The following is a 20,496-nucleotide window of genomic DNA, read 5'->3' on the forward strand; positions in this document are numbered from 1 at the left end:
TTCCTACCTTGACCGACTCGGGGCTTGTGACGATGACCGAGGTTTTGTGGAAGACATTGACCCGCACGACAGGTCCGTACTTCTTAGCCCTGGAAACCAAAGTGATGCAAAGGAGGCTGTCAACTACCAGAGATGTGAATGTCATCAGATCAGCCCAGGCTCAGCTGGAGAAACAGGGCATCCCATCCCTGGGGGGGAGGGGGGGAGTTGGGCGAGGCGGGTCTCAGCAGGGGTCTGGGGCCAAGGTTCTGCCTTGTTGCTGACTCACTGCTGAGTCACATCCCCCACTGCCTTCAGTTTCCAAATCCATGAAATAGGGTTGCTACCCTCCTCCTTTGCCCCAAAACGTTGTGCTGGGAATCAAGCAATATCACGTCTCTGAAAAGTGTAAAGCACCACCCTAAACAATGACTGTTACCTAGTCATACCCCCACCCAATTTACAGCTGAAGAAACTGAGGCTCAGAGAGCTTCTGATGCCTGGTCTAAGGCCACGAAGTTGGCAAGAGGCAGAGCTTGCCTTCTGAACCACCCTTGTGTGCCTCAGAGTAGGAACTGCTGGGGGTGGGGGTGACCTGGGCTGGGGAGGTGGGTGTGTGCTGGACTGGGGGTTAGGGGATTGGGGGAAGCTGGCTCGTGAGGGGCAGAGACTGGAGTAGGGGCAACAAATGACAAGTTAGGACCCACCAATCCAAAAACATATCTTGGAGCACGCGGCCACAAACCTCATCCTTTTTCCAAAAGTAGGGGAGGTGTCCTAGAAGGAAACTAGAAGAAATGGGACACATTAAGATGACTGGAAGTCACCATCAAAGAGTGCTCCCTTCCCCACAGGACCTTGTGAAGTTGGCATTATCAGGTCCACTTCACAGATGGGAGGACTGAGGCACGGAGAGGTACAGTCCTGGCTCAGGGTCACCAGGCAGGATGCAAATCCCAGTCTGACTGGCTCCGGAAGCTTTCTTAGAAAGATGGAGAAGGATAAAACCATCTCGCTGGTGCAGAGATTGGGGGCTGGCATGAGGAATAACCCGAGACATTCATGGAACATTTACTAAATGCTGGGCCCCATGATGAGCTTGACCCCATCTGAACTCCCCACACCTCCTGAAGTAGGTCTATTATTAACGTAGTTAATAGGTAGGGCAACCGAGGCTGGGAAGAGGAAGTCACCTGGCCCCAGGTGCATGGCTGTTACCAGGGTGCCCCACGGTCCTTCTCACCAGGACATAGTTTGGTCATGCTAACTCGGCAGTGCGATTACCAGATTGTAAACAAGCCTGTGTGGTGTCACCTTAGGCACATTCCAAGGTACTGGTGACTTCCGGTCTCCTGTTTAACTTTATTCCCATCAAGCTCACTTACTACAGCTTCCAGAATGGGCGACACCAAATCTGCAATTGGGGTTTTCTGGGTCATGGCACTCACATTCTCCTGGGAGGAGACAGAGTGAATAAATAAATACGTAAGTAAACAGGGAGTCAGACAGTGATGGGAGAAAAATCAGACTTGGGGGAGGTAAGGAGAGCTGCTGGGGATGGGTGTAGGAGGATTACTGTAAATAGGCAGGTCAGGGAACATCCCTTTAAGAAGGTGACATGTGAGCTGCAAGAAGTGAGGAACTTGGCCATGTAGGTATCTGGGGGACGAACATTCCAGGCAAAGGGAATCGTAGGTGCAAAGGTCCTGAGGTAGGAGAGTGCTTGGTAAGTTCAAGGAACAGCAGGGAGGCGGTGTGGCTGGAGCAGAGTGCTTGAGGGGAACCTGGTGCACGATGAGGTCACCAGGATGGGGGAAGATCGTGTACGGCCTTGTGGGCTGTTATCCAAACTTTTGCTTTGAGCTTGGTGAAGTGGGGGCTACTGGAGGGTTTTGAGCAGAACAGACATGGGATCTGAACTGGGTTTTAAATGAATTGTCCTTGCTGCTGCAGAGCTGAGAGTAGACAGGGCAGGTGGGGGGCAGGGATAGAAGCAGGGGCACCAGTGAGGGGGCTGTGAGTGGAGATGAGAAGTCAGAGTCTGAATGTACGTGAAGGTGGGCGGAGCCAAGGGGACCTGCTGATGGACTGGATGTGGGGTGTGAGACAGGGGTCAGGGATGACCCTGGGGCTTTTGGCCTGGGCCGCTGGGAGGTTGGATGGAGCTGCCACTCACTAAGGTGAGGAGGACTGAGAGGGGGTCTGGTGGGGGCAGCAGACACTGTTGCACTCGCCCCCCACCCTTGTCCTTGCAGGTGGAGAGGCTCCCAAAGGCCAGAAACCGAGTCTCTGCCCTGTGCTCTCTTGGCTCTGTCTGCAGGCGGAGTAGCCTGGAAACTCCAGCTCAACACCGCCCTGAGCAGCCCTCCATCAATGATCCCCTCTCCCTCCACCTCGTGGTGGGGTGGGGGGAGCCTGTGCTCCACCAGGTCCCAGAGTTCCCCAGGGGGGCTGCATCTCAGTTGCCCCCAGAGGTAATTTGCTTTATTGACCTTCTGACCTTCTCTCTCCATCCAGTCCCTAACCCCACCAGGATCACTCCTCCCAAACTACTTACACTTCAATTCTTGTCTCAGGATCGGCTTCTGAGAACCAACCTGAGACAAGTGGATGAAACTGGGAGCCAACCTTGGAGCTGTTAGGTGTGCGCTGCCCGTCTAACACGGAAGGGAAGCAGGCAGGTAGGCACCTGAGGCTGAAGTTCAGGGAAGAGCTCCCAGCTAGAGGTGTCAGTGCGAGACTCCTCAGCAGAGAAGTGGTGTTGACAGACTGGGTTAGACCGCAAGGGGTGGGTGTAGACAGGGAAGAGGCCCCAAGAGTGAGCCACGGTTGGGGGGACAGGCAGGAAAGGGACAACCAGCCGGGAAGACTGAGCAGGAGATGCAGGGGAGAGAGAGGGGCAAACCTGAGAAGAAAGGCTTCAAGGAGGAGGTAGGGATGCGCCCTGCCCCGAGCAGCGGAGGGGCTGGGCAAGATGGGGACCAAGTGCTGACCATGCGTGTAGCTCCACGGAGGTCACTGGGGCCTTGATCAAACCCTGTTGTGTGGAGAGGTGGAGGCCAGAGCCTGACGGGCGGTGGATTCAAGAGAGAAGGGGAGGGAGGAACAGGGGCCAGAGACAGGCAGGCTTCGGACGGGGGTGTTGCTGTGGGCGTGCAAAGCTGGGATCGGGGGCGGCAGCTGGAGCGAATGAGGGGGAAGAGGTTTGTGTTGCAGCCTATTACATAAAAATAGGAATGATGCAGAAGAGAAGGAAAAGTGATGACGGAGGAGAGGGGGCATCGCTGGAGTCTCGGAGCAGTGCGGGGGTGGGGGCGGGCATCCTTGGCCGGGAGCACCGAGGTCCCGGGGGGAAGGCACGTGGGCTCAGGGCAGGCAAGGGGGCTGATCTGGCGGCAGAGCCCTGGAAGGAAGTTGTCTCAGGCTGTTCATTTGCTCAGGGAAGTAGGAGGTGAGAATAAAGGCTGAGCATGCGCTGGCTGGCACGGGAGGTGAGGGACTGAGGAGAGAGCGGGCCTGCGTTAGGAAGCTGGCGGGGGCGGCGCCAGGCAGCCACGCCCACTCGACGTGAGTGGCTTTGAACTTACACCGCCCCGCCTGCAGCAAGATGGACCGTGGACATCACACATGACTGGCTGTATTTCCAGAATAATCTAGCACCCATGGCCACTCCCCAAAGCTGCAGCTTTGGAGAGAAGATTCTCGGTTTTGAGGCACCTGAGTGAGAACAGAGTCTGGACCCTCCTCACCTTCACAGGCCTGGGAGTCTCCACCCTAAGCACCGGAGTCCAGAGCCACCTGGGGAGGCAGGTGAGTGACACCTCAAGAAGGTCAAGGGCATGGCGTGGCGTGGGGTCCTCACTGCCAGGCAAGAAAGGAGCCTACGACCCGTTCCTTCCTGTTCCTGCAGGGGGCGCTGGGGGAGGCGAAGGCAGGGCCCGGAGACCAGGGGTTAGAAACCAGCAGATGAGGGATGATGGAAGGGAGGGGATGGTAGACTCCTGGGATGGGGAGGGGCGGACCGAAGCCCACCTGGTGTGCCCCTGGTGGTAGACAGGATATGGCAGAGCAGCCCAGGGAGAGAGGAGAGGGCAAAAATCCCCCTCCCCTGCCCGGTCCCCAGCACGCATGGTTTCCTATAACCCTGCGACTGGCACAGTGGGAATCCGAGGTTTCCTGTGGGCAGAGAAAGTTTCGGACAGTACTGGAGCAGAAGTCATCTGGAGAGCCCACAGGGAGGCCACACAGAGGGGTGGCGGGAGCCCACGAGATGGCTGAGGGGTGGGCCACCCACTAGGAGTGAGGGTGAGGGTGCGGGGCCAGGAAAGGGCCTCGCGCCAGAGGGATGCGGTGGTTGAGTGCTCAGCTGGGCACCCCAAGTCCCCTGGATGTGCCACCCAGCAGAGCCAGCCATAGGTCTCCACCATCACCGAGAACCACCCAGCAACGGTCGAACAGCCCCCAGGCCTGGCAGCTCGGCAAGCGGGAGAGGGTGGAGAGAAGCAACACTGCCCAGAAGTTTTGAAAAACTTATTACAAAAGAAATAAAAACTGAGAGAGAGACTTTTCATTGTCAAGTTTACATTCATCCCACACTACCAGGAGAGTGGGGGGTGATGAGGAAGCTCAGAGCAGTGACAGAGAAATACAGAAGCTACAAGTGTTTGTGTGGGATCTGAACATGGGGTCTGAGTTTTCAGCTGTTACATGGATCGTTGCAGTAGGATGTTGTCTGTAACCAGCACACAGAAGCAGGGCACTCAGGGAGGGCATCTTGCCGGTGACTCTTGCAGGGCAGAGGGTTCCTTGCCTGCAAGCTGGCAAAGCCCTAAAGCACACTACTGGAGACCCAATACGCACAGATTTCTTGTCAACCATGGTGTTGCCAATCATGGTTTGGGGATCCAGGCTTTGAATGCCAAAGCATTTGATTTATGCTAAAAAGAGGTTCCAGAACGTTCATTTAGTGCAGTTTTGTATTTGACCACCAACCAATTTTTAATCCAAAATCTTTTTGTATATGCATTGTTCAGTTGAACTCCTTAGAATAAAGAGCCCAACCCAAATTATATTCAGCCTCCTCCACCCACCCACACACCTGTAGGTCACATGTAGATTTTGTGGTGTAAGACTTGAGGGAGAATTCAGGCATAAAAAGGAAAGATATATGGACACATGCTACTACATGGATGACCCTTGGAAACATTCTGCTAAGTGAAAGAAGCCAGACACAAAAGGTCAAATATTGTATGAGTCCATTTATATGAAATGTCCAAAACAGGCAAATCTATACACACAGAAGGCAGATTAGTGGTTGTCTGGGGCTATGGGAGTTCCGGGGGCAATGAGGAGTGACAGTTAATGGTTATGGGGTTTCTTTCTGCAGTGATGAAAATGTGCTGGAACTAGCAGTGATGGTTGCATAACTCCATCACTATACTAAAAAGCACTGTATTGTACATTTTAAAGGGATAAACATTATGGCATACATAACTTTATTTTTTTTTAATGCAGTTAAAAAAATTGATGTGGGGAGAGTAGCCGAGAGGAGCTTGATTTAAGTTCTCTCTTCTTAAGACACAGAGATTGGCTCAGGTCTGCAGCGTTTGAAGCACTTGGATTTATGAGAAGGTCAAGTCATGAGGAGACCTATCAGAATGAGCACAAAACTCATCCAATTCCAAGCTCTTGATGGCTGATTTGAAAACCTGAAAGGGTGAGAGTGTACCTAACAGAATTGGCAGGAGACTTCCACCATCCACCTTGGATCAGAGTTTATCCAGGGCCTACTGTGCATGGACCAGGTGCTGCTGAGCTAGATGTCAGGGGCACAGCAGTGAACAAGACAGACACAGGCCTATGGGAGAGACAGACACTTAACAAGAGGTAGCACAAATAGTTACCCAACTACCATTCAGGTGACTTAGAGTTTATAAAATGAACAAAATATATTTGCGTGTGGGAGCAGGTAGGGCCTCCCTGAGGAGCTGGCATTTAAGACAAGCCTAGAAGGCTGGGGGAAGAACCATCTAGATGGAGGGGAAGACACAGCTGCAAAGTAAGGGAAAAGGGTGGGAGAGGGCACCTGGGAGGAGAGAGCTGGCAGGGGGAACAGTTGCCTCCCTGTGCCCCCCAGCTAGAGATCTTTCCCGAACCCACCAAGCAGGGATTCAGGCTTCAAATGCCAGGGCATCCGGCTTGTGCTGGAGGTGGGTACCTTCCAAAATGTTGGTGTCCTGAGGTTTTAAAAAGTGTGTCTAATACCCTTGTTTATTCATTCAGTCAACAAATATTTATTGAGCATCTGCAATGTCCCAGGCTCTGGGGATACACAAGTGAACACACAGTATCCCTGCCCTCCCAGGGCTCACATTCTAAAGGGGGAGACAGACAGTCAACAGGTGAACAGACAGTCAACAGGTGAAAAGAAGGTAACTTCAGGGATGATGGCCCCAGAGTTTGGAGCTAGGAGGTGGGCTTTATACAGGGTGGATGGGGAACAGGAAGGCCCGGGAGGAGGGATTCAGCTGGGGTGGGTGCAGGCAGAAAGAACTGGAGGCAGCAGTGAGCAAGCAAGGGGTTAGAACAGTGCAGAGCGGGTTCTGAGAGCTCAGCAGGGGCCTTGCTGGCCCGAGTAGACTTAATTTAGAATCAGATTTAGTTCTAAGTGATGGGAAGCCTTTGGAGCACAGAAATGACACGTCTGATTTAAGCTTCAGAAAGGTGTGCTTCTGGTGGAGTGGGGGGGAGGTAAGGTGAGTGGGGTGAGGGCCGAGGATGGAATGGAAGTACTAAGGAGAAGACAAAAAGGAGATACCAGGACAGAAATTTTCAAAAAAGAGGGGGGATGTGACCAAAGTACAGTGTATGACAACCCAGGTTGAGTGACCCCATCCAAGTCCCAAAGTTAAGAGCACCCACTTTAGAACCAGGCTGACCTGGGTTTAAATCTAGGCTTACCAACTGTGTGACCTTGGGCAGGTGACTTTGCCTCTGCGCGCCTCAGTCTCCTCGTCTGAACGATGGGGTAACAATAGCGCCTACCTAACAGGGTTGTCGCTGCCATCACGTTTTCGGGGCCCAGCAGAGCGCGGTGGGCGCCGAGCAGCTGCTGCGGCTGTGAGTAATTTGTTACTAAGAATAGTTAGCGCCCCTCTCCCTGCCGCCGTTTCCAAGCGGCCGCGCGCAATGGCAAGGCTGGACCCGATGCCGGCTTGGACGCGGTCCCCCGGCCCCCCATGCGAGAGCCCCATCCAGGTCCCCGCCCCCACCCCCCGCTCACCTGGGCCGCGGCGGCCCGGGGATGTGCTCGTAGCGGCTGCGAGCGCGGTGCACGAAGGTGCAGCAGAGGCCGAAGACGACCAGGACGGCGCTGCCGAGCAGCATCAGCAACCCGGGGCTCATGGCTCCGGGGCAGGCCAGGCCGGGGTCTGTGCCGGGCACGGAGGGGGCGGGAGGCCGCGAGCCGACTCAGCTGTCAGCGCCGCGCGCCGCCTCGGCCCCAGGCCTGGCGCGACCCAGCACCGCCCCCGCCCGTTCGGCTCCGCCCCCGCCGGCTGCGACCCCTCCCAGGAGCTCGGTCCCCACCAACCACGTCTCCGCCTCCGGCTCCAGCTCTCGGGACCGGCCCCGGCTTCGCCCCGCCCATTCTGAAGCTCCGCCCTAACATCAACACTGTCTCCTCCCAGCTCCCAGGCCCCGCCCAGAGCATGTGATCTCCACCAATCACAACTCCAGTTCTGGCTCAGACCCGCCCCCGCTCCGCCTTCTCTCCGCCTCCCAAGGCTCCGCCCACATCCCTCAAGCTCCACCCCAACAGCAGCTCCGCCCAGAACGCGTTGTCCCTGGCAACCCTAATTCCTCGGCGCTTGCTGACCTGGCGGCGGCGCTAAATCCTGCTGGGTGCTCAGCCCGGTTTGGCGCCCCCAAATAACGGCGTTTCTCTCTGCGCGCGTTCCTAGGCCCTTTCCTTTCGCCCTAAACCTTCCTGGAAACCCCATCCCAGCCTCCAAGTTTCTGTATCACGCCGACTATTCCCATACCTCTCCCTGAAACCCCAACCTCCAAAGCTGGTTTCCCCTGCCCGGCCTGTCCACACGGGGCAGGTGAAGAGGACCCCGGGGACACAGGGAGGCCTATGCCTGCGAATGAAGAGCACACGGCTGGCACCTAGACCAAGGGGAAGCCCCACTGGGGGACCGCGGCCGCAACGTCCGAGGCGTTGACCCAAGTCCGAAGGGTTGGAGTGGGTGAAAATCTGGTTACGGAAAGTCCCCGTCAAGCGCGAAAGCGAGAAATGTGCCCGGGGTGGCCAAAGGGTATTTTCGAACTACTAACGAAGACTTTCCTCCCTTTTATAACCTGCTTCTTCTTACCAGTCCGGGTATGACAGAAGAGGCCAGCTCTGGGCTTTTTACTTCCCAATTCTTAGACTCAGGAGCAACCCAGAAGGAAAGCAGTGGATGGGAAGGGCCAGGTGTGCCCCCTCCTAATCCAGATAAAGATCCTTACAGCCGGGGAGGAGGTTCCCAGAGAGTTTAGATGCTGCTGGGTTTCTGCGAAAAGGACATGCCCCTGGGCCAGAGTCCCAGAATCCTGAGAGGTTTGGGAAAAACAGAGGAGGCCTGTATACCTCCTTCCCAGGTACAGCCAGGGACAGTCCCCACCAGGGGCATGAGTGTTTGGGGCGTGTGGGCTATGGGGTGTCAGAGAGGGCCAAGCTTTAAGAGTGGGGTCCAGCACGGAGGAGACAGGATTTCTGCCCCCAGCACGGCAAGCTGGACATCCATTCCAGCTCGGGGGATGGGGCCCCATCCTAGGGGGAGCACCAGCCTCCCCCTAGGGCTGGGAGATGGTGGCTTGCCACCTTGCCCCCACGTGGTGGTGAGAAGCAGCCACAGGCACGCACTGGCTGGCCCTGAGGGGCAGGGGAGAGGGAGGCGGGGAGACCGGGACAGACCCTCCTAGGTTGTGAAACCTCCAGGGGTTGGGGGCGATTTGAAGGGAGGACACCAAACAATTGTTCCTTGAGGGCAGGACCAGATCTTAAACTGCTCTGGCCACAGTCTGGGGCAGGCATGGGACAGCCTCAGGGTACATTTGTCAGTGTGAACCTGGCCAACTCTGGTGCATGAGTCAATACCAGTGACCTCTGGCTCTGTCCCATAGCCACCTCATCTGAGCCTCCCGGCTCTCCTGTGAGCATCAGGGAACGCTTAAGACTGTACACTGATGCTCCCAGGGGAAGCCCTTTGCCTGGACAGGCAGCACTGCAAGCCCCCAGCAGAGGGAGTTCCCTGGAAGCATGTGGCCAACCACCCGGCCCTTCACTGGGAAGGTCTGGACAAATGCTATCCACTGTGGTAGCTACTGGCCACATGGCTTCCATACAGGAAGTGGTTGCCTAGGAGGAATCATTGAGGGAGATGCAGGCACAAGAGGTGGCTCTGAAGCAGCTGCCCTCACTTGAGTGGCCTGGCAGGGCACGGGCACAGTAACCAGGGAAGGAGAAAGATCAGGCTCCTTGGTTCAAAGCTAACTCCCCCTCTGAATAAGGGACCCAGCCACATAGCCAACTTGGAGATCATCTGGAAAGGAGCTGTTGACTGAAGAAAAATGTACAACCTAAAAGTTGGGAGTCATGTTTTATTTGGGGACATTGCTGAGGACTATAGCCTGGGAGACAGCCTCTCAGATAGCTCGGGAACTGTTCCAAAGAGGTCAGGGTGGAGCCAGGATACATATATAGGAGTTTTTGCTGAAAATAAAAAACATGTAGTCAAACATCAAAAGATTACTGCTAATCACAAAAACCAGACATCTCAAGTTAATGATTTTAGTGCTGAAGATGTAAGAGTCTGGGCTCATTGAAATTATTCCTTAGACATGCATCTTAACTATCAGGGCCAGTATCCAGTTTTTCTCCATCCTGAATTCCCCTCAGGGCGCACCATAGCAGGTGGCTGCGGTGGCTGATGGCTTGATGGCGGGCAACATTCATCGTTCACCAGGATGGCAGGCAACATTTTTTTGTCCGCAGCGTCAGGGGTGCCTAATGGGGTAGTTGTGAGGATTAAATGATTCTGCATACCTGAGGCATCTGGCATATAGTTAGTGATCAATAAAGGTTACTTTTTAGCAGCAGGACCAGAGGACAGATGCTCCCACAAGAAGATGTGGGTTCTGGGCTTCCCTGGTGGCGCAGTGGTTGAGAGTCTGCCTGCCAATGCAGGGGACACGGGTTCGTGCCCTGGTCCGGGAAGATCCCACATGCCGCGGAGCGGCTAGGCCCGTGAGCCATGGCCGCTGAGCCTGCGCGTCCGGGGCCTGTGCTCCGCAATGGGAGAGGCCACAACAGTGAGAGGCCCGCGTACCGCAAAAAAAAAAAAAAAAAAAAAAAAGATGTGGGTTCTACATGTTAGCTGAAGGGGCTCATCTTCCTCCCATTTTGAGGATTTGTCCCTGGGTCATTCTCATGCTGGTCCCTCTACCTGGCATGCCCCTCCCACCCTGTCTTGTGCAGATGGCAGCTGCCAATGTGGGCGCCAACAGCCTGCTACTGAGCAGGAACAATACGGAACGTCCTGGGCATGTTTGTAAACGTTACCTCATTTTTCTTCCAATAATCCTGCTGATTACTTCTGTTTTCCAATGAGGTTCAGAGAGGTTAAGCGACCTTGCCAAGGTCACACAGTCAAGGCTGGAACCCTAACATCCCAGGCGTTGTCTCCCAGCCAAGCATTTGCAAAGTGTAAACATAGGAATGCCTTGGGGAGCTGAAGGTTGCTCCCTAGCTTGGTTGTCTTCAGCCACTGACTGAAGCTGTCAGGGCTGCCAGAGACGGTGGGCCTTTCCTGTCATCAGAGGAGAAAGGTGGCCACCCAGGGCCCAGCCCAGTCGAGGCTTGCCAGAGGGATGCAGGTGAACAGGGAACAAATGAGGCCCAGCCAGAGACCTGGAGTGTTGTTACCTGAGGCTGACACCATGGATGCAGTCCTGGGTGCTGGGCCACACCTGGGACATCCCTGCAGCGGTGGCTCCAAGGGCTCCAGAACTAAGCTGTGTGACGCTGGGCAGAGGCAGTCCCTCTCTGGGCAGGTTCTGCGAGATCACTCTAGCTGCTGACTGGAGGCCAGATTAGAGGCAGTGAGGGCAGAGGCCTATAGGGATCTCGGGGAGCCTTGGCCCAGACTAGCCTCCATCCCCAGAGACTTTAGAGGACTCAGAGGCAGGAGCAAAGTCCCTGGGGACAGAGTCACTTGTGACTGCTCCCTTGGCTTGCCGAGGCTGGTGGTGGAGTGAAAGGAGCACTGGACAGGGAGTCTGTGCCTAACCCTGCCCCTCCCTGAGCCTGTGTCCCCATCTGCACAATCATGGGGCCCAACGAGGGGGACACTGAATTCAGTGCTCTTGAGGTAGCACAGCGTGACAGCCCACAGCTGGGGCTCCAGAGCCAGGCTGCCTGGTTTCTAATATTGGCTGTGTGACATTTGACAAGTAACTAAGGCCCCCTGGGCCTCAGCTTCCACATCTGTAAAATGGGTGGGAGGGTGACCCTAGCACCTACCTCGTAGAGTTAATACAAGGATTAAAGAGTGACTAATATGTAAAGCCTTTAGAACAGTGCCTGGCATAGTAAGTGCTCAGCCAATGTCAGCCACCTGCCCTTATTATTACTAGTAAAACAATAGTGTGTCTCTGTGAGGCTCCTTCTCAGGAGTCAGGCCGCAGCCTCAGCCTTGTTTGGAGCCTGAGGAGTGATGGGAGGGGGAGCCCCCTTCCTGCAACACTGACAGGCCAAGGCCAGCACTGCCCAGAGGAGTGATGGGGCCTGGGACCTCCCCTACTTGCCCCAACAAACAACAGTGACACTCAGGGCCCAGCGGAGGGCTGGACCACTCCCCCTCGCCACTTGGGGGAAGTGCCACGGGCCCCAGATGGTGGCCCCAGGCTGCGGGTGCTGAGGTGCAGTGGGAGGTGCCCACCTCCCAGGCCCCGCCTTGTGGCGTCATGTCCTCCAGGCCTTGAACTGAGGAAGGGGGCTCCACAGGGTGGGGAGGGGCAGGAAAGAGCACAGAGGAGCCCTAGGACGAGGAGGCAGAGGCTGCTAAAAGCCATACCCCACCTCTAAGCCAGAGGGACCAACAGCCCTGGCCCTTCCGCTGAGCAGGGCCATGGTGCTGCCCTGCTCTGAGGGCCCCGAGGGCCGCCTTCCCTGGGCTCTCGTCTTAGCTCGGCCCCATCTGACCAAAGGCCTGGGACACTCAGCCTCCCAGGTTCATTTCCCCAGCAGCCAGTGAGGAGTTCGGCCTGGATGGTCCCCACGGGCCTCCCAGCTCCTAGCACTTCCAGATGTCCCAGGGACCTAGAAGATGCCCAGTCAATCACCCCTGGGCAGTGGGAGGTGGCACAGCCACCTGCTTGGCAGAAGGGGCCCACGGGGGTCTCCATCAGCTATTTCCCAGCAAGGCTGGCAGCCTACAGTGGGCAGGGGCCCTGGGCCATGCTGAGACTTTCTGTGGGTATAGCTGGGGGTTCAGTGGTTATACACCTGGCGGGTGCTAGGGCTAGCCAGCTCGTGTTCAAATCTGGCTTCCCCCTCCCTGGCTGGGTGATCTCAGCTAAGATATTTAAGCTCTGTGCACCTCAGTTTCCTCATCTGTAAAAGGGGAGGAAGAGGGCTGTTGCGGGGATTGAATGACTTCAGGTATGCGGCACCGTTCTTACGACGGTGCCCAGCACACAGGCCACGCTCAGTGGCAGGGTTAATGGTGGTTTGCACGCGGGGCTCAACAGGGTTAGAGGAGCCACAAGGGTCTGGGTCCCTCGCCCACCCCACTTAGGGCAGAGGTAGGGGGGAGTTCGAGAGGGTGACCCTAAAGCTTTTCTCTGCAGCCTCATACTCCACACTCAGCTTCAGCGAGCAGCTGGGAGACCCCGACAGGCTTTGCCTACACCGTTTCCTCTGCCAGGCACACCATCCCTACTGTCAGCTCAACTCCCAGGACAACACCCAGGTTGGGTTGGGATGCCCCACCCAGAGCCCTCCCCCACTCCCCCGACACGGGCCATATCCGGTCCTCACTGCCCGGTGACCATCTATCTGCTTCCCCTCCCTGGCCCGCTATCAGAGGCTGAGCCCAGCCATCCTTGGTGCCCCTTGACCGGCCTGGCATGAGCCAAGGCTGCGGCCCTTAGTGGGCAAAGGAACTTCCACCTGTGAGCAGGACAGAGGCTGCAGCCCCCTTCTCCCACCCGCTCCCCCTGCTTCCAGGCAGGTGCGAGTCAGAGAAGAGGCAGGAAGCGGGTTTGTAAACAGTCACGCTGCTGGCACAGCACCGGGTGACAGAGCATCAGCGGTCTCACGGGGTCCACAGCCCTGTCGGCCCCGGGGTTGGGCTGAGGAGGCAGAGGGTGCCCTGGGATTTCGCTGAGCAGGTGGGCGGGGAATGGAGGTGACAGGGGCGGCCCCGGCACCGGCTTGGAAGTGGAGAAATCTGAAGCCTCACCAGCGACCGTGGTGCTTGGAGTGGCTGGGTCCAGCGTGATGCTGAGGCCCAGAAGGCTTCTCCCGGGTCATTCACTGCTCCCTGCCAGCCCACCCCGGCACTCGCCTCCTCCTCGGCAGCCTGACCCTCGCTGGGGCAGCCACAGCCCAGGGGTCACCCTGGACCCATTAGTCTGATGACTTCCCTTGGCCCTACTAGATGCCTTCGTGTTCACTTCAGCAACTCTGACTGCCAGGCCACCGGTCCACGCCCTTTGGGCCACGTTCCTCAAGCCGCGCTCCAGCTGGTCTGGGGCCTTCCACTCCCCACCGTGGGGCAGGGCACGCCTGGTCCCCTCCCTCCACCCACCGGCTGTGCCTCTGTTAGTGCAGCGAGGTCATGTCCGCCCTTAAAGGGCAGTTGCCCTCAGTGCTCAGGGTTCTAGCAGACTGTGCTCCTGCGGCTGCTTGAGATGCTTGGAGGTAAGCAAAGAACACCTCAGGCTGCAACCACACACCCACGGGGGCCACACGGATTCCAACACATACTGCGGCTGCGGGGTTTCAAAGACATGTGGGCAGGAACACACAAAGAACACGCGTGCACTTCACGCACCACAGGACAGCATTACAGATGGGCCACCCCTAGGCCACCCCCCACGTTCCCCCCCACCCTCAGACTCGGGCGCACGCACCAGGCGCGCACAGGGTGGACGGGCTCCGGATGCACGATGGACAGCCCGGCCGGCCAGACAGACAGACGATGCTCGCCTACAGATTGGGGTCCTCGCGGCTGCACACGACGCCGGCATCCTCCTGGTGGTCGCAGTTGTGGGAACCCAGGCCGGCATGCGCGCACTCCAGCAGGTTGCGTTCACTGCCTGTGCAGCGCACGTCGTCCAGCAGGATGGGCAGCGTGTGACCCTCGCCGAACTCGGCACGCTTGGCGGCCCGCACGGCGTACGCGAAGCCCAGCTGGCGGCACACGACGGCGGCGCCCTTGGTGTCCCAGGCGTCATCGCACACGGTGCCCCAGCGTCCGCCCGCGAACACCTCCACACGCCCGCGGCCTGGACTCAGGCCCGCGGGCCGCACCAGGCGCACGGCGCCGTTCGAGGGCTCGGGGACCGCGGTGCCCAACCGTCCCCGCCGCCGCCCGCCGCCCCGACGGCGCCCGGGCCTCGTGGTGGGTCGTGCCGGCCGCGGGGTGGGTCGTGCCGGCCGCGGAGTGGGCGCGAGTGGAGCGGCCGTGGGGCGGCTGCGGCGGGGAGCCTTGGTGGGCGCGGGCGCCGTGGGCCGCGGGGTGCTCTCCGTCCTCCGGATGAACTCTGCGCAGAGGAAGAGCCTGTGTTCGGAAGGGCCCCGGCCGCCCCAGCCCAGCCCACGCGACCCCACCCCACCCCACCCCACCCCGGCTCTTCACCCCGGAATGCAGACCCCGGGGAAAGACGTCCTCGTTCCGCCCTCTACTCAGACCCTGAGGATGAGGTGCCCCAAGCGTGCTTCTGGGGTCACCCTGGCCCCACAAGGTGCCCACCTGGAGCTGAATGCCAGGTGCTTCTGCAGCCATGCTGCACACGCTTGCTGGCAGCTGCTTCGTGCCTCTGCTGCTGGGCCTCTCCCCACCCCCATTCCTCCTCCCCTTCTGGGAGTCCCCTGTCTGGCAGGGGAAGGACCCTCACGCTGTAACTTCCTGAGCGCAGTGGCAGGGAAGGAGTGTCTGGGAGAGCTTCTCAGAGCAAATGACGCTTTCTGGCTCCAGTCTCTGGTTTAAGGGTGAGGAAGCTGAGGACGGCTGATGGGGGGTGGGGGTGGGGGTGAACTGCAGTGGGTGGAGGGCAGGCCAGCAGGATGGGAACCAGCCTGCCTGGGGCCCCTCTGCTCAGGTGAAGCCCTCCCCTCCAGGCTCCCAAGGCTGCTGGTCCCCCTGCCCATCACAGGGCGGGGCTGGTCAGGAGCTCTCTAGGTGCGGAGCTGTGGTCCACACTGACCCCCGCCCATTGACCCCTCCACAGGGACCTGGACTCATTAGGTGTCAGGGAGCTGCGGTGGGTGATTCCCTTTGTCCCTGCAGGATGTGGCCCTCACGCTTGGCCCAGGTCAGCCATAGGGCTAAACGTCACTCCACATCAGACACTCTGCCAGGCACTGCCTCCCTCAGGGGAGGGGGAAACCCCAAACGGCTCGGTTACTATGGGCAGGGATCCTGGGGCCACCGGCCAGTCTCACTTGGAAACCCACTGAGACGGGGGCTGAGGAAGGGCCTGGATACAAGACCAGGTGCAGGCTGGGGCCAGAACATGGGCCAGACGCTCCCCCAACCTGCACCCTGGCCCCCACTCCACCCGCAGGGAAGGACTTCCAGCTCCCAGGGCTCTTGCTTCTCCTGCTGCCTTCGCTGCCCAGGCTGCCCCTCCCCGACCTCTGCAATGCACTTTCCTCTCGATCCAGGCTCAACCCTCAGCCTCCAGGACCTTCCCAACCCGCCCCTCCACCCCCAGCTCTGCACTGTTCTGGGTCCCCATGGCGCCCAGCACAACTTCTGTCACGGGGCCTGGGACACTAAATGACCCCTCTGTCTGCCCCAGCCAGGACTGGGCCTGGTCTGACTTCTTCTGTGGCCCCAGCACCCGGCACAGAGTGGGTAACTAACAGAAATGCAGAAACGGCTGAATGAGTGAATGGAAAACTCTGCCAAGGCCCCAAACCAACTGCAGCTGGAAGTAAATTCCCCAAACAGCCAGCTTCCCCAGCCTTCCTCTTCCTGGTGGGGCACCCCTTCCTCAGGGCCGGGTACCCCCCCACCCCCCCAACCTCCCCCTCTTCCTGCCCCCCACCCCAGTCTGCCAGCTGGAGACCTGCTGGGCACAATCAGCCCACTGAAGTATTTCCTTTGGCCCACAGGGCGGTTTTGAAAATTGTGAACTAGTTGCCAATATTTTCAAATCGGGAGATTGTACAATAACAACCCAAGAAGGTAGGGACCATATCTGCTTGCTCAGCATTATAGCCCCAGTATGAAGCACATATATGTGGTGGATGGATGGATGGATGGATGGATGGATGGATGGATGGATGGATGGATAGTCTGCTTGTCTTGAGAGCTGGAAGATCTGATAACACTGGGTCTCTCTCTGTTCCCACCTAGCTTGGACCCAGCGGAACAGCCCTTTCCTCGGGCCATACCCTCTTCAGATGGCCCCAGATCCCATGGGTGGTCACTGTGGCTTTGCCTGGACCTCGGCTCATGAGGATTTGTACCCCTCTCTCCCCACCAAGCTCGTCAAAACAGAGCCGTCGTATAGCAGACCCAGCCCAAACGCTCCCCTAGGCGCCCTTGCACCTAGAATAACTCATTCCAATCTTGCTCACATATAGATTTACCCTCTTTCTCCGTACCTCCCAAGAACTCCAAGAGAACATTGCCTGGAACCAGCTATTTCTCCCTTTGCCACGCTCGTTGTGAGGCCTGCGGCCCCTTGGAGCCACCCACTATGGCCTGGGACTGGCAGACACTGCATGAGTGGAAGGAGGTTGAAGCAGTTCCACCCACTCCTAGTATCTCCTGTGTACGGGGCCCAGTGCTGGGCATGGGGGCCAAGGAACGGCATCCAGGCCCAGCTGGGAGCATCCACCTCTGGAAGAGGGGCGGCAGGGGTGGGTCGCAGGAACTCCCGCTGTGTCCCCACCTTGGCGGACACTTACTTTCTTTGGGCACGAAGTGGATGAGGCGGCCCCGGACCTTCACGTGGGCGGCTCGGATCTGACACTTGCCGGGTGGTGCCCGTCTGCCGACACACAAGAGGTCATGAGCCGCACCCTGGGAGACCGCCCTGAACCTGTCCCCCCGACGTCACCTGCCCCCTGCAGCCAGGCAGGAAAGGAAAGGGCCAGTGTGCATTCAGGCCTGGGCACGTGTGTGTGGTAACAACAGTGGCCACTTACGGAGCAGTGAGCCTCCCGCTCCACGCCTCCCAGACCCCAAGAGTCCAACCCCAGGACAGGAACCCCCTATAAAGGCCTGCCAAGTGCCCGCTCAGCCTCTGCCTGAAGAGCGGGAGGGCCGGTGGCCACTTCTAATTCACAGCATGAAGTGTCCTTGGGATGTGATTAAATGTCACAGTCCTTCTCCCCAGCCTGCCGGTCCAGCTCCTGTAACTCTCACCACAGCCCCATTCCTGCACCTTACCCTGGTCCCCATTCCCCACAGCCTCTGAGGAGGGTTCCTCTCTGCCCCTCTGGTTCTGGGATTTCTGGTGACACAGAATCAAAGGGAAAGGTTAAGTCGATCTAAAGAATAAAGTGGGGAGAGAGAGAAAGCCTCGGGGCTGGCAGCAGAGCTGAGGGCTCTGGGGGCCTTGGAGTGCGAGGTTGGAGAGGGCTGGGAGAAAAAAGAGCCTGAGAAGGGTTGCCAGGGCTATGAATTGGGTCTCCTTGGACATCTTTGAGGGACACAAGTAAGGAATGGAATCCCATTTTAATGAGCTTCTGGCCGTTGATCTGTAAGTCTTTGAATGGGACCGACCCTATTCTGGGACTAACCCACGTGGGTCCAAGACTTCAATGGGTCCCAAGAGCACGAGGGGAAAGCCCAAGGGCTGAAGCAGCCACGTGACCTGGGGTGGCTTTCAGACAGCCCTGGCAAAAGAGGGAAACCGAGGAGGAAGGCGGGCCATTCCCCCCAGAGGTTGAAACACAGCCCAGCTCACACCCTTCTCCAAGCTGCAGAAAGCGTGGGTTTTCTGGCTGCTTTGAACTCCACATAATAGCCACACGCTTCAGACTGACCCAGCCGGGTTTTGTTCCTTAAGGAAATGACATAAAAATTTTTGTCTTGCCAAAGGGTAGGAGATACACCAAAAAATGCCACAGCGGTTTTGTTTGGGCGGTAAAGGATGACCCCACCCTACCCCCTCTGCTTCCCATTTCTTCATTTTCCAAATGTTCTGGAATGGCGCCCCTCTGCAATATGTTGTGGATGCACAAAATTACATGGATTCCAAAAGTGAAAAATGAAAAAAAGGATGAGAGGGTCACGGAGGGAGGGAGGGAACGGGGGTCTAGCACGTTGCTGGCTCCTCCCACCCACGAGACCTCGAGCAGAGATCCCTGAGCCTCGGGTTCCCTCTGTTGCGCGGGGGCCTGAGCCCAGAAGGGTGCTGCACAGACTAAAGGAAACAGTGGGTCTCAGGCAGCATCTGGCATGAATTAGGTGATGTTTCCTTAGAGAAGCACTCTTTTTTCAAAAACTGGAAATAACCTAAATATCCAAGGGATGGATCAGGCAATCACGGTGCAGTGACTCAACAGAAAATTACGCCGCCATCAAAAAGGAGCCTCCTGAGGGTAATGTTACAATGTGGAAATGTTTATACAAAATAAGGATAAACCTACGAAGAAAAATGCAAAGATTGCATGTGTTGCTCCACAATGACATAAATCCAAAGAGGGCCTAGACCTCGGGGAGAGGAAAGGAGCAAGCGCTTATGTTTTTCTTGATTAATAGTTATGTCAGTAATTAATAGCTTTGTACTTTCAACAGAAAAGTGTGGTGAACAAGGAATGTCTGAGAAGCTGTCACAGACTAGAGGAAGCTAACAGGACATGATGACTAAATGCAATGTGGGATTCTGTATGGGATCCCGGAGAAAAGGACACTCGGGAAAAACTAGAGACATCCTTTTGTTTTTAAAGTATGGAGTTACCTCAATTTAAAAAAAAAAAAAGAAGTGTGGCATTTAATGAATAGTAATGTACCAATATTGGTTCATTAATTGTGACAAATGTACCATGATAATGTAAGATGTTAATAACAGAGAAAACTGAGTAAGGGGTATATGGGAAACTCTGTACTATCTTTGCAACTTGTCTGTAAATCTAAAACTGTTCTAAAATTTAAAAAAAGAATTAAAAAAATGTGATGGTGGGGCCCATATTTATGGGCCCCCACTGGTATCTTTGGCGCCCTCTTAGCATGAATAGAACTGGACTTTGAGGCTGGCAGATCGGTTTTGAATCCTAGATCTGCCCCTCACCAGCAGTATGAACTTAGCTAGTCACTTCCCCTCTCTGGGCCTCAGTTTTCTCATCTGAAAAATGGGCATATTAACCACAACCACCTTAAGGAGTGGTAGAGAGGGGAAAGGAGGTAATGGAGGGGAGGGCTCCTGGCAGACGGTAGGAGCTGAGGCCATGACGGGGGTGGGGTGGGGGGGACTCACCTGGAGGGGTCGATCACTTTGTAGACAACCCCACGTGCTACTGTGGCACTCGGCACGCCCGTTGACATGAAGTACAGCTCCCCTTGGACAAGAAACGAGGCAAGAAGTGAGAACACTGCCTGCAATACCATCCCGGCCAGCCCCACGGCCCCACCTCAGCTCTGAGGTGCACCCCAACCTCAGTGAGCCAGGAGGGGAGATGCTGCAGGTCCGTGTAACTCTCCGGTCCCCAGAACTGGAAACCGAGGCTGAGAAAGGCATCCAGATGTGCCCAGGGGCCTCTGCAGCACAGCCTCCCGGGCTGCCGGCTGCTCTGCCTGGACCCTCCCAGGCTCTGACCTCTGGACTCTTGTCTCCTCCCTGGTGACCCAGCCCCACCTCTGGTCCCTGCCTGGGTTTCATGCCCAGGATCACACACCTCTGAGCACCAGCGGAGGTCCACAGCCCAGCTCCCCACTGACTGCTGACTCAGCTTCCTCATCCCCAAAATGGGCCGGCCTCATAGGGCTGTCGTGAGGATGAAAAGAGCATGTAGTTGATGCTCCATCAGTTTTAACTATTATTGCTGTTGTTATTGTCATCGTTGCCCAGGGTCCAGGTCCTGCCAAGTCCTTGGGGACACAGTCTCTCTCCACTGACCAGCAGACACCTCCCAGGCTAGTAGCAGGGGCAGAAGAGTTCGTGCTTCGGGAGCCTCTAGTGTGAATCCCAGCCCCTGCACTTGGCCCCGTGTGAGCTCCAGCAGCTCCGGGACAGCCCCACGCAGAGCCTCTGTCTGTAGAAATGGAATTATGAGCACCTGGTGCCACG

At 57.1% G+C, this 20,496-nt stretch overlaps 2 protein-coding genes across 4 annotated transcripts in view; both read right to left on the reverse strand.

Moving 5' to 3' along the window:
* Positions 1–7,383, reverse strand: part of LOC132488980 (cholesterol 24-hydroxylase) — a 33,613-nt gene extending 26,230 nt beyond the window's left edge. The window contains exons 1-3 of the mRNA XM_060097888.1: positions 7,262–7,383; positions 687–767; positions 8–89 (exon numbers count right to left, since the gene is read on the reverse strand). Coding sequence (XP_059953871.1) covers positions 8–89; positions 687–767; positions 7,262–7,383 — 285 coding nt within the window. The remainder of the gene's footprint in view (positions 1–7; positions 90–686; positions 768–7,261) is intronic.
* A 2,239-nt stretch (positions 7,384–9,622) lies between these two features.
* Positions 9,623–20,496, reverse strand: part of HHIPL1 (HHIP like 1) — a 29,718-nt gene continuing 18,844 nt past the window's right edge. The window contains exons 7-11 of one of the 3 annotated variants that reach the window (XR_009531691.1): positions 19,687–19,768; positions 17,171–17,253; positions 14,161–14,793; positions 9,930–10,030; positions 9,623–9,736 (exon numbers count right to left, since the gene is read on the reverse strand). Coding sequence is in view for 1 of the 3 variants with exons in the window: in XM_060095657.1 (XP_059951640.1) it covers positions 14,237–14,793; positions 17,171–17,253; positions 19,687–19,768 (722 nt within the window). In the remaining 2 variants the exon portion in view is untranslated. Of the gene's footprint in view, positions 10,031–14,138; positions 14,794–17,170; positions 17,254–19,686; positions 19,769–20,496 lie in introns of those variants that run through there. The other 2 variants (XR_009531690.1, XM_060095657.1) reach the window with 2 other exon arrangements.

Source organism: Mesoplodon densirostris, chromosome 4, assembly GCF_025265405.1.
Source record: "Mesoplodon densirostris isolate mMesDen1 chromosome 4, mMesDen1 primary haplotype, whole genome shotgun sequence".
NCBI classification, from domain to species: Eukaryota; Metazoa; Chordata; class Mammalia; order Artiodactyla; family Ziphiidae; genus Mesoplodon; species Mesoplodon densirostris.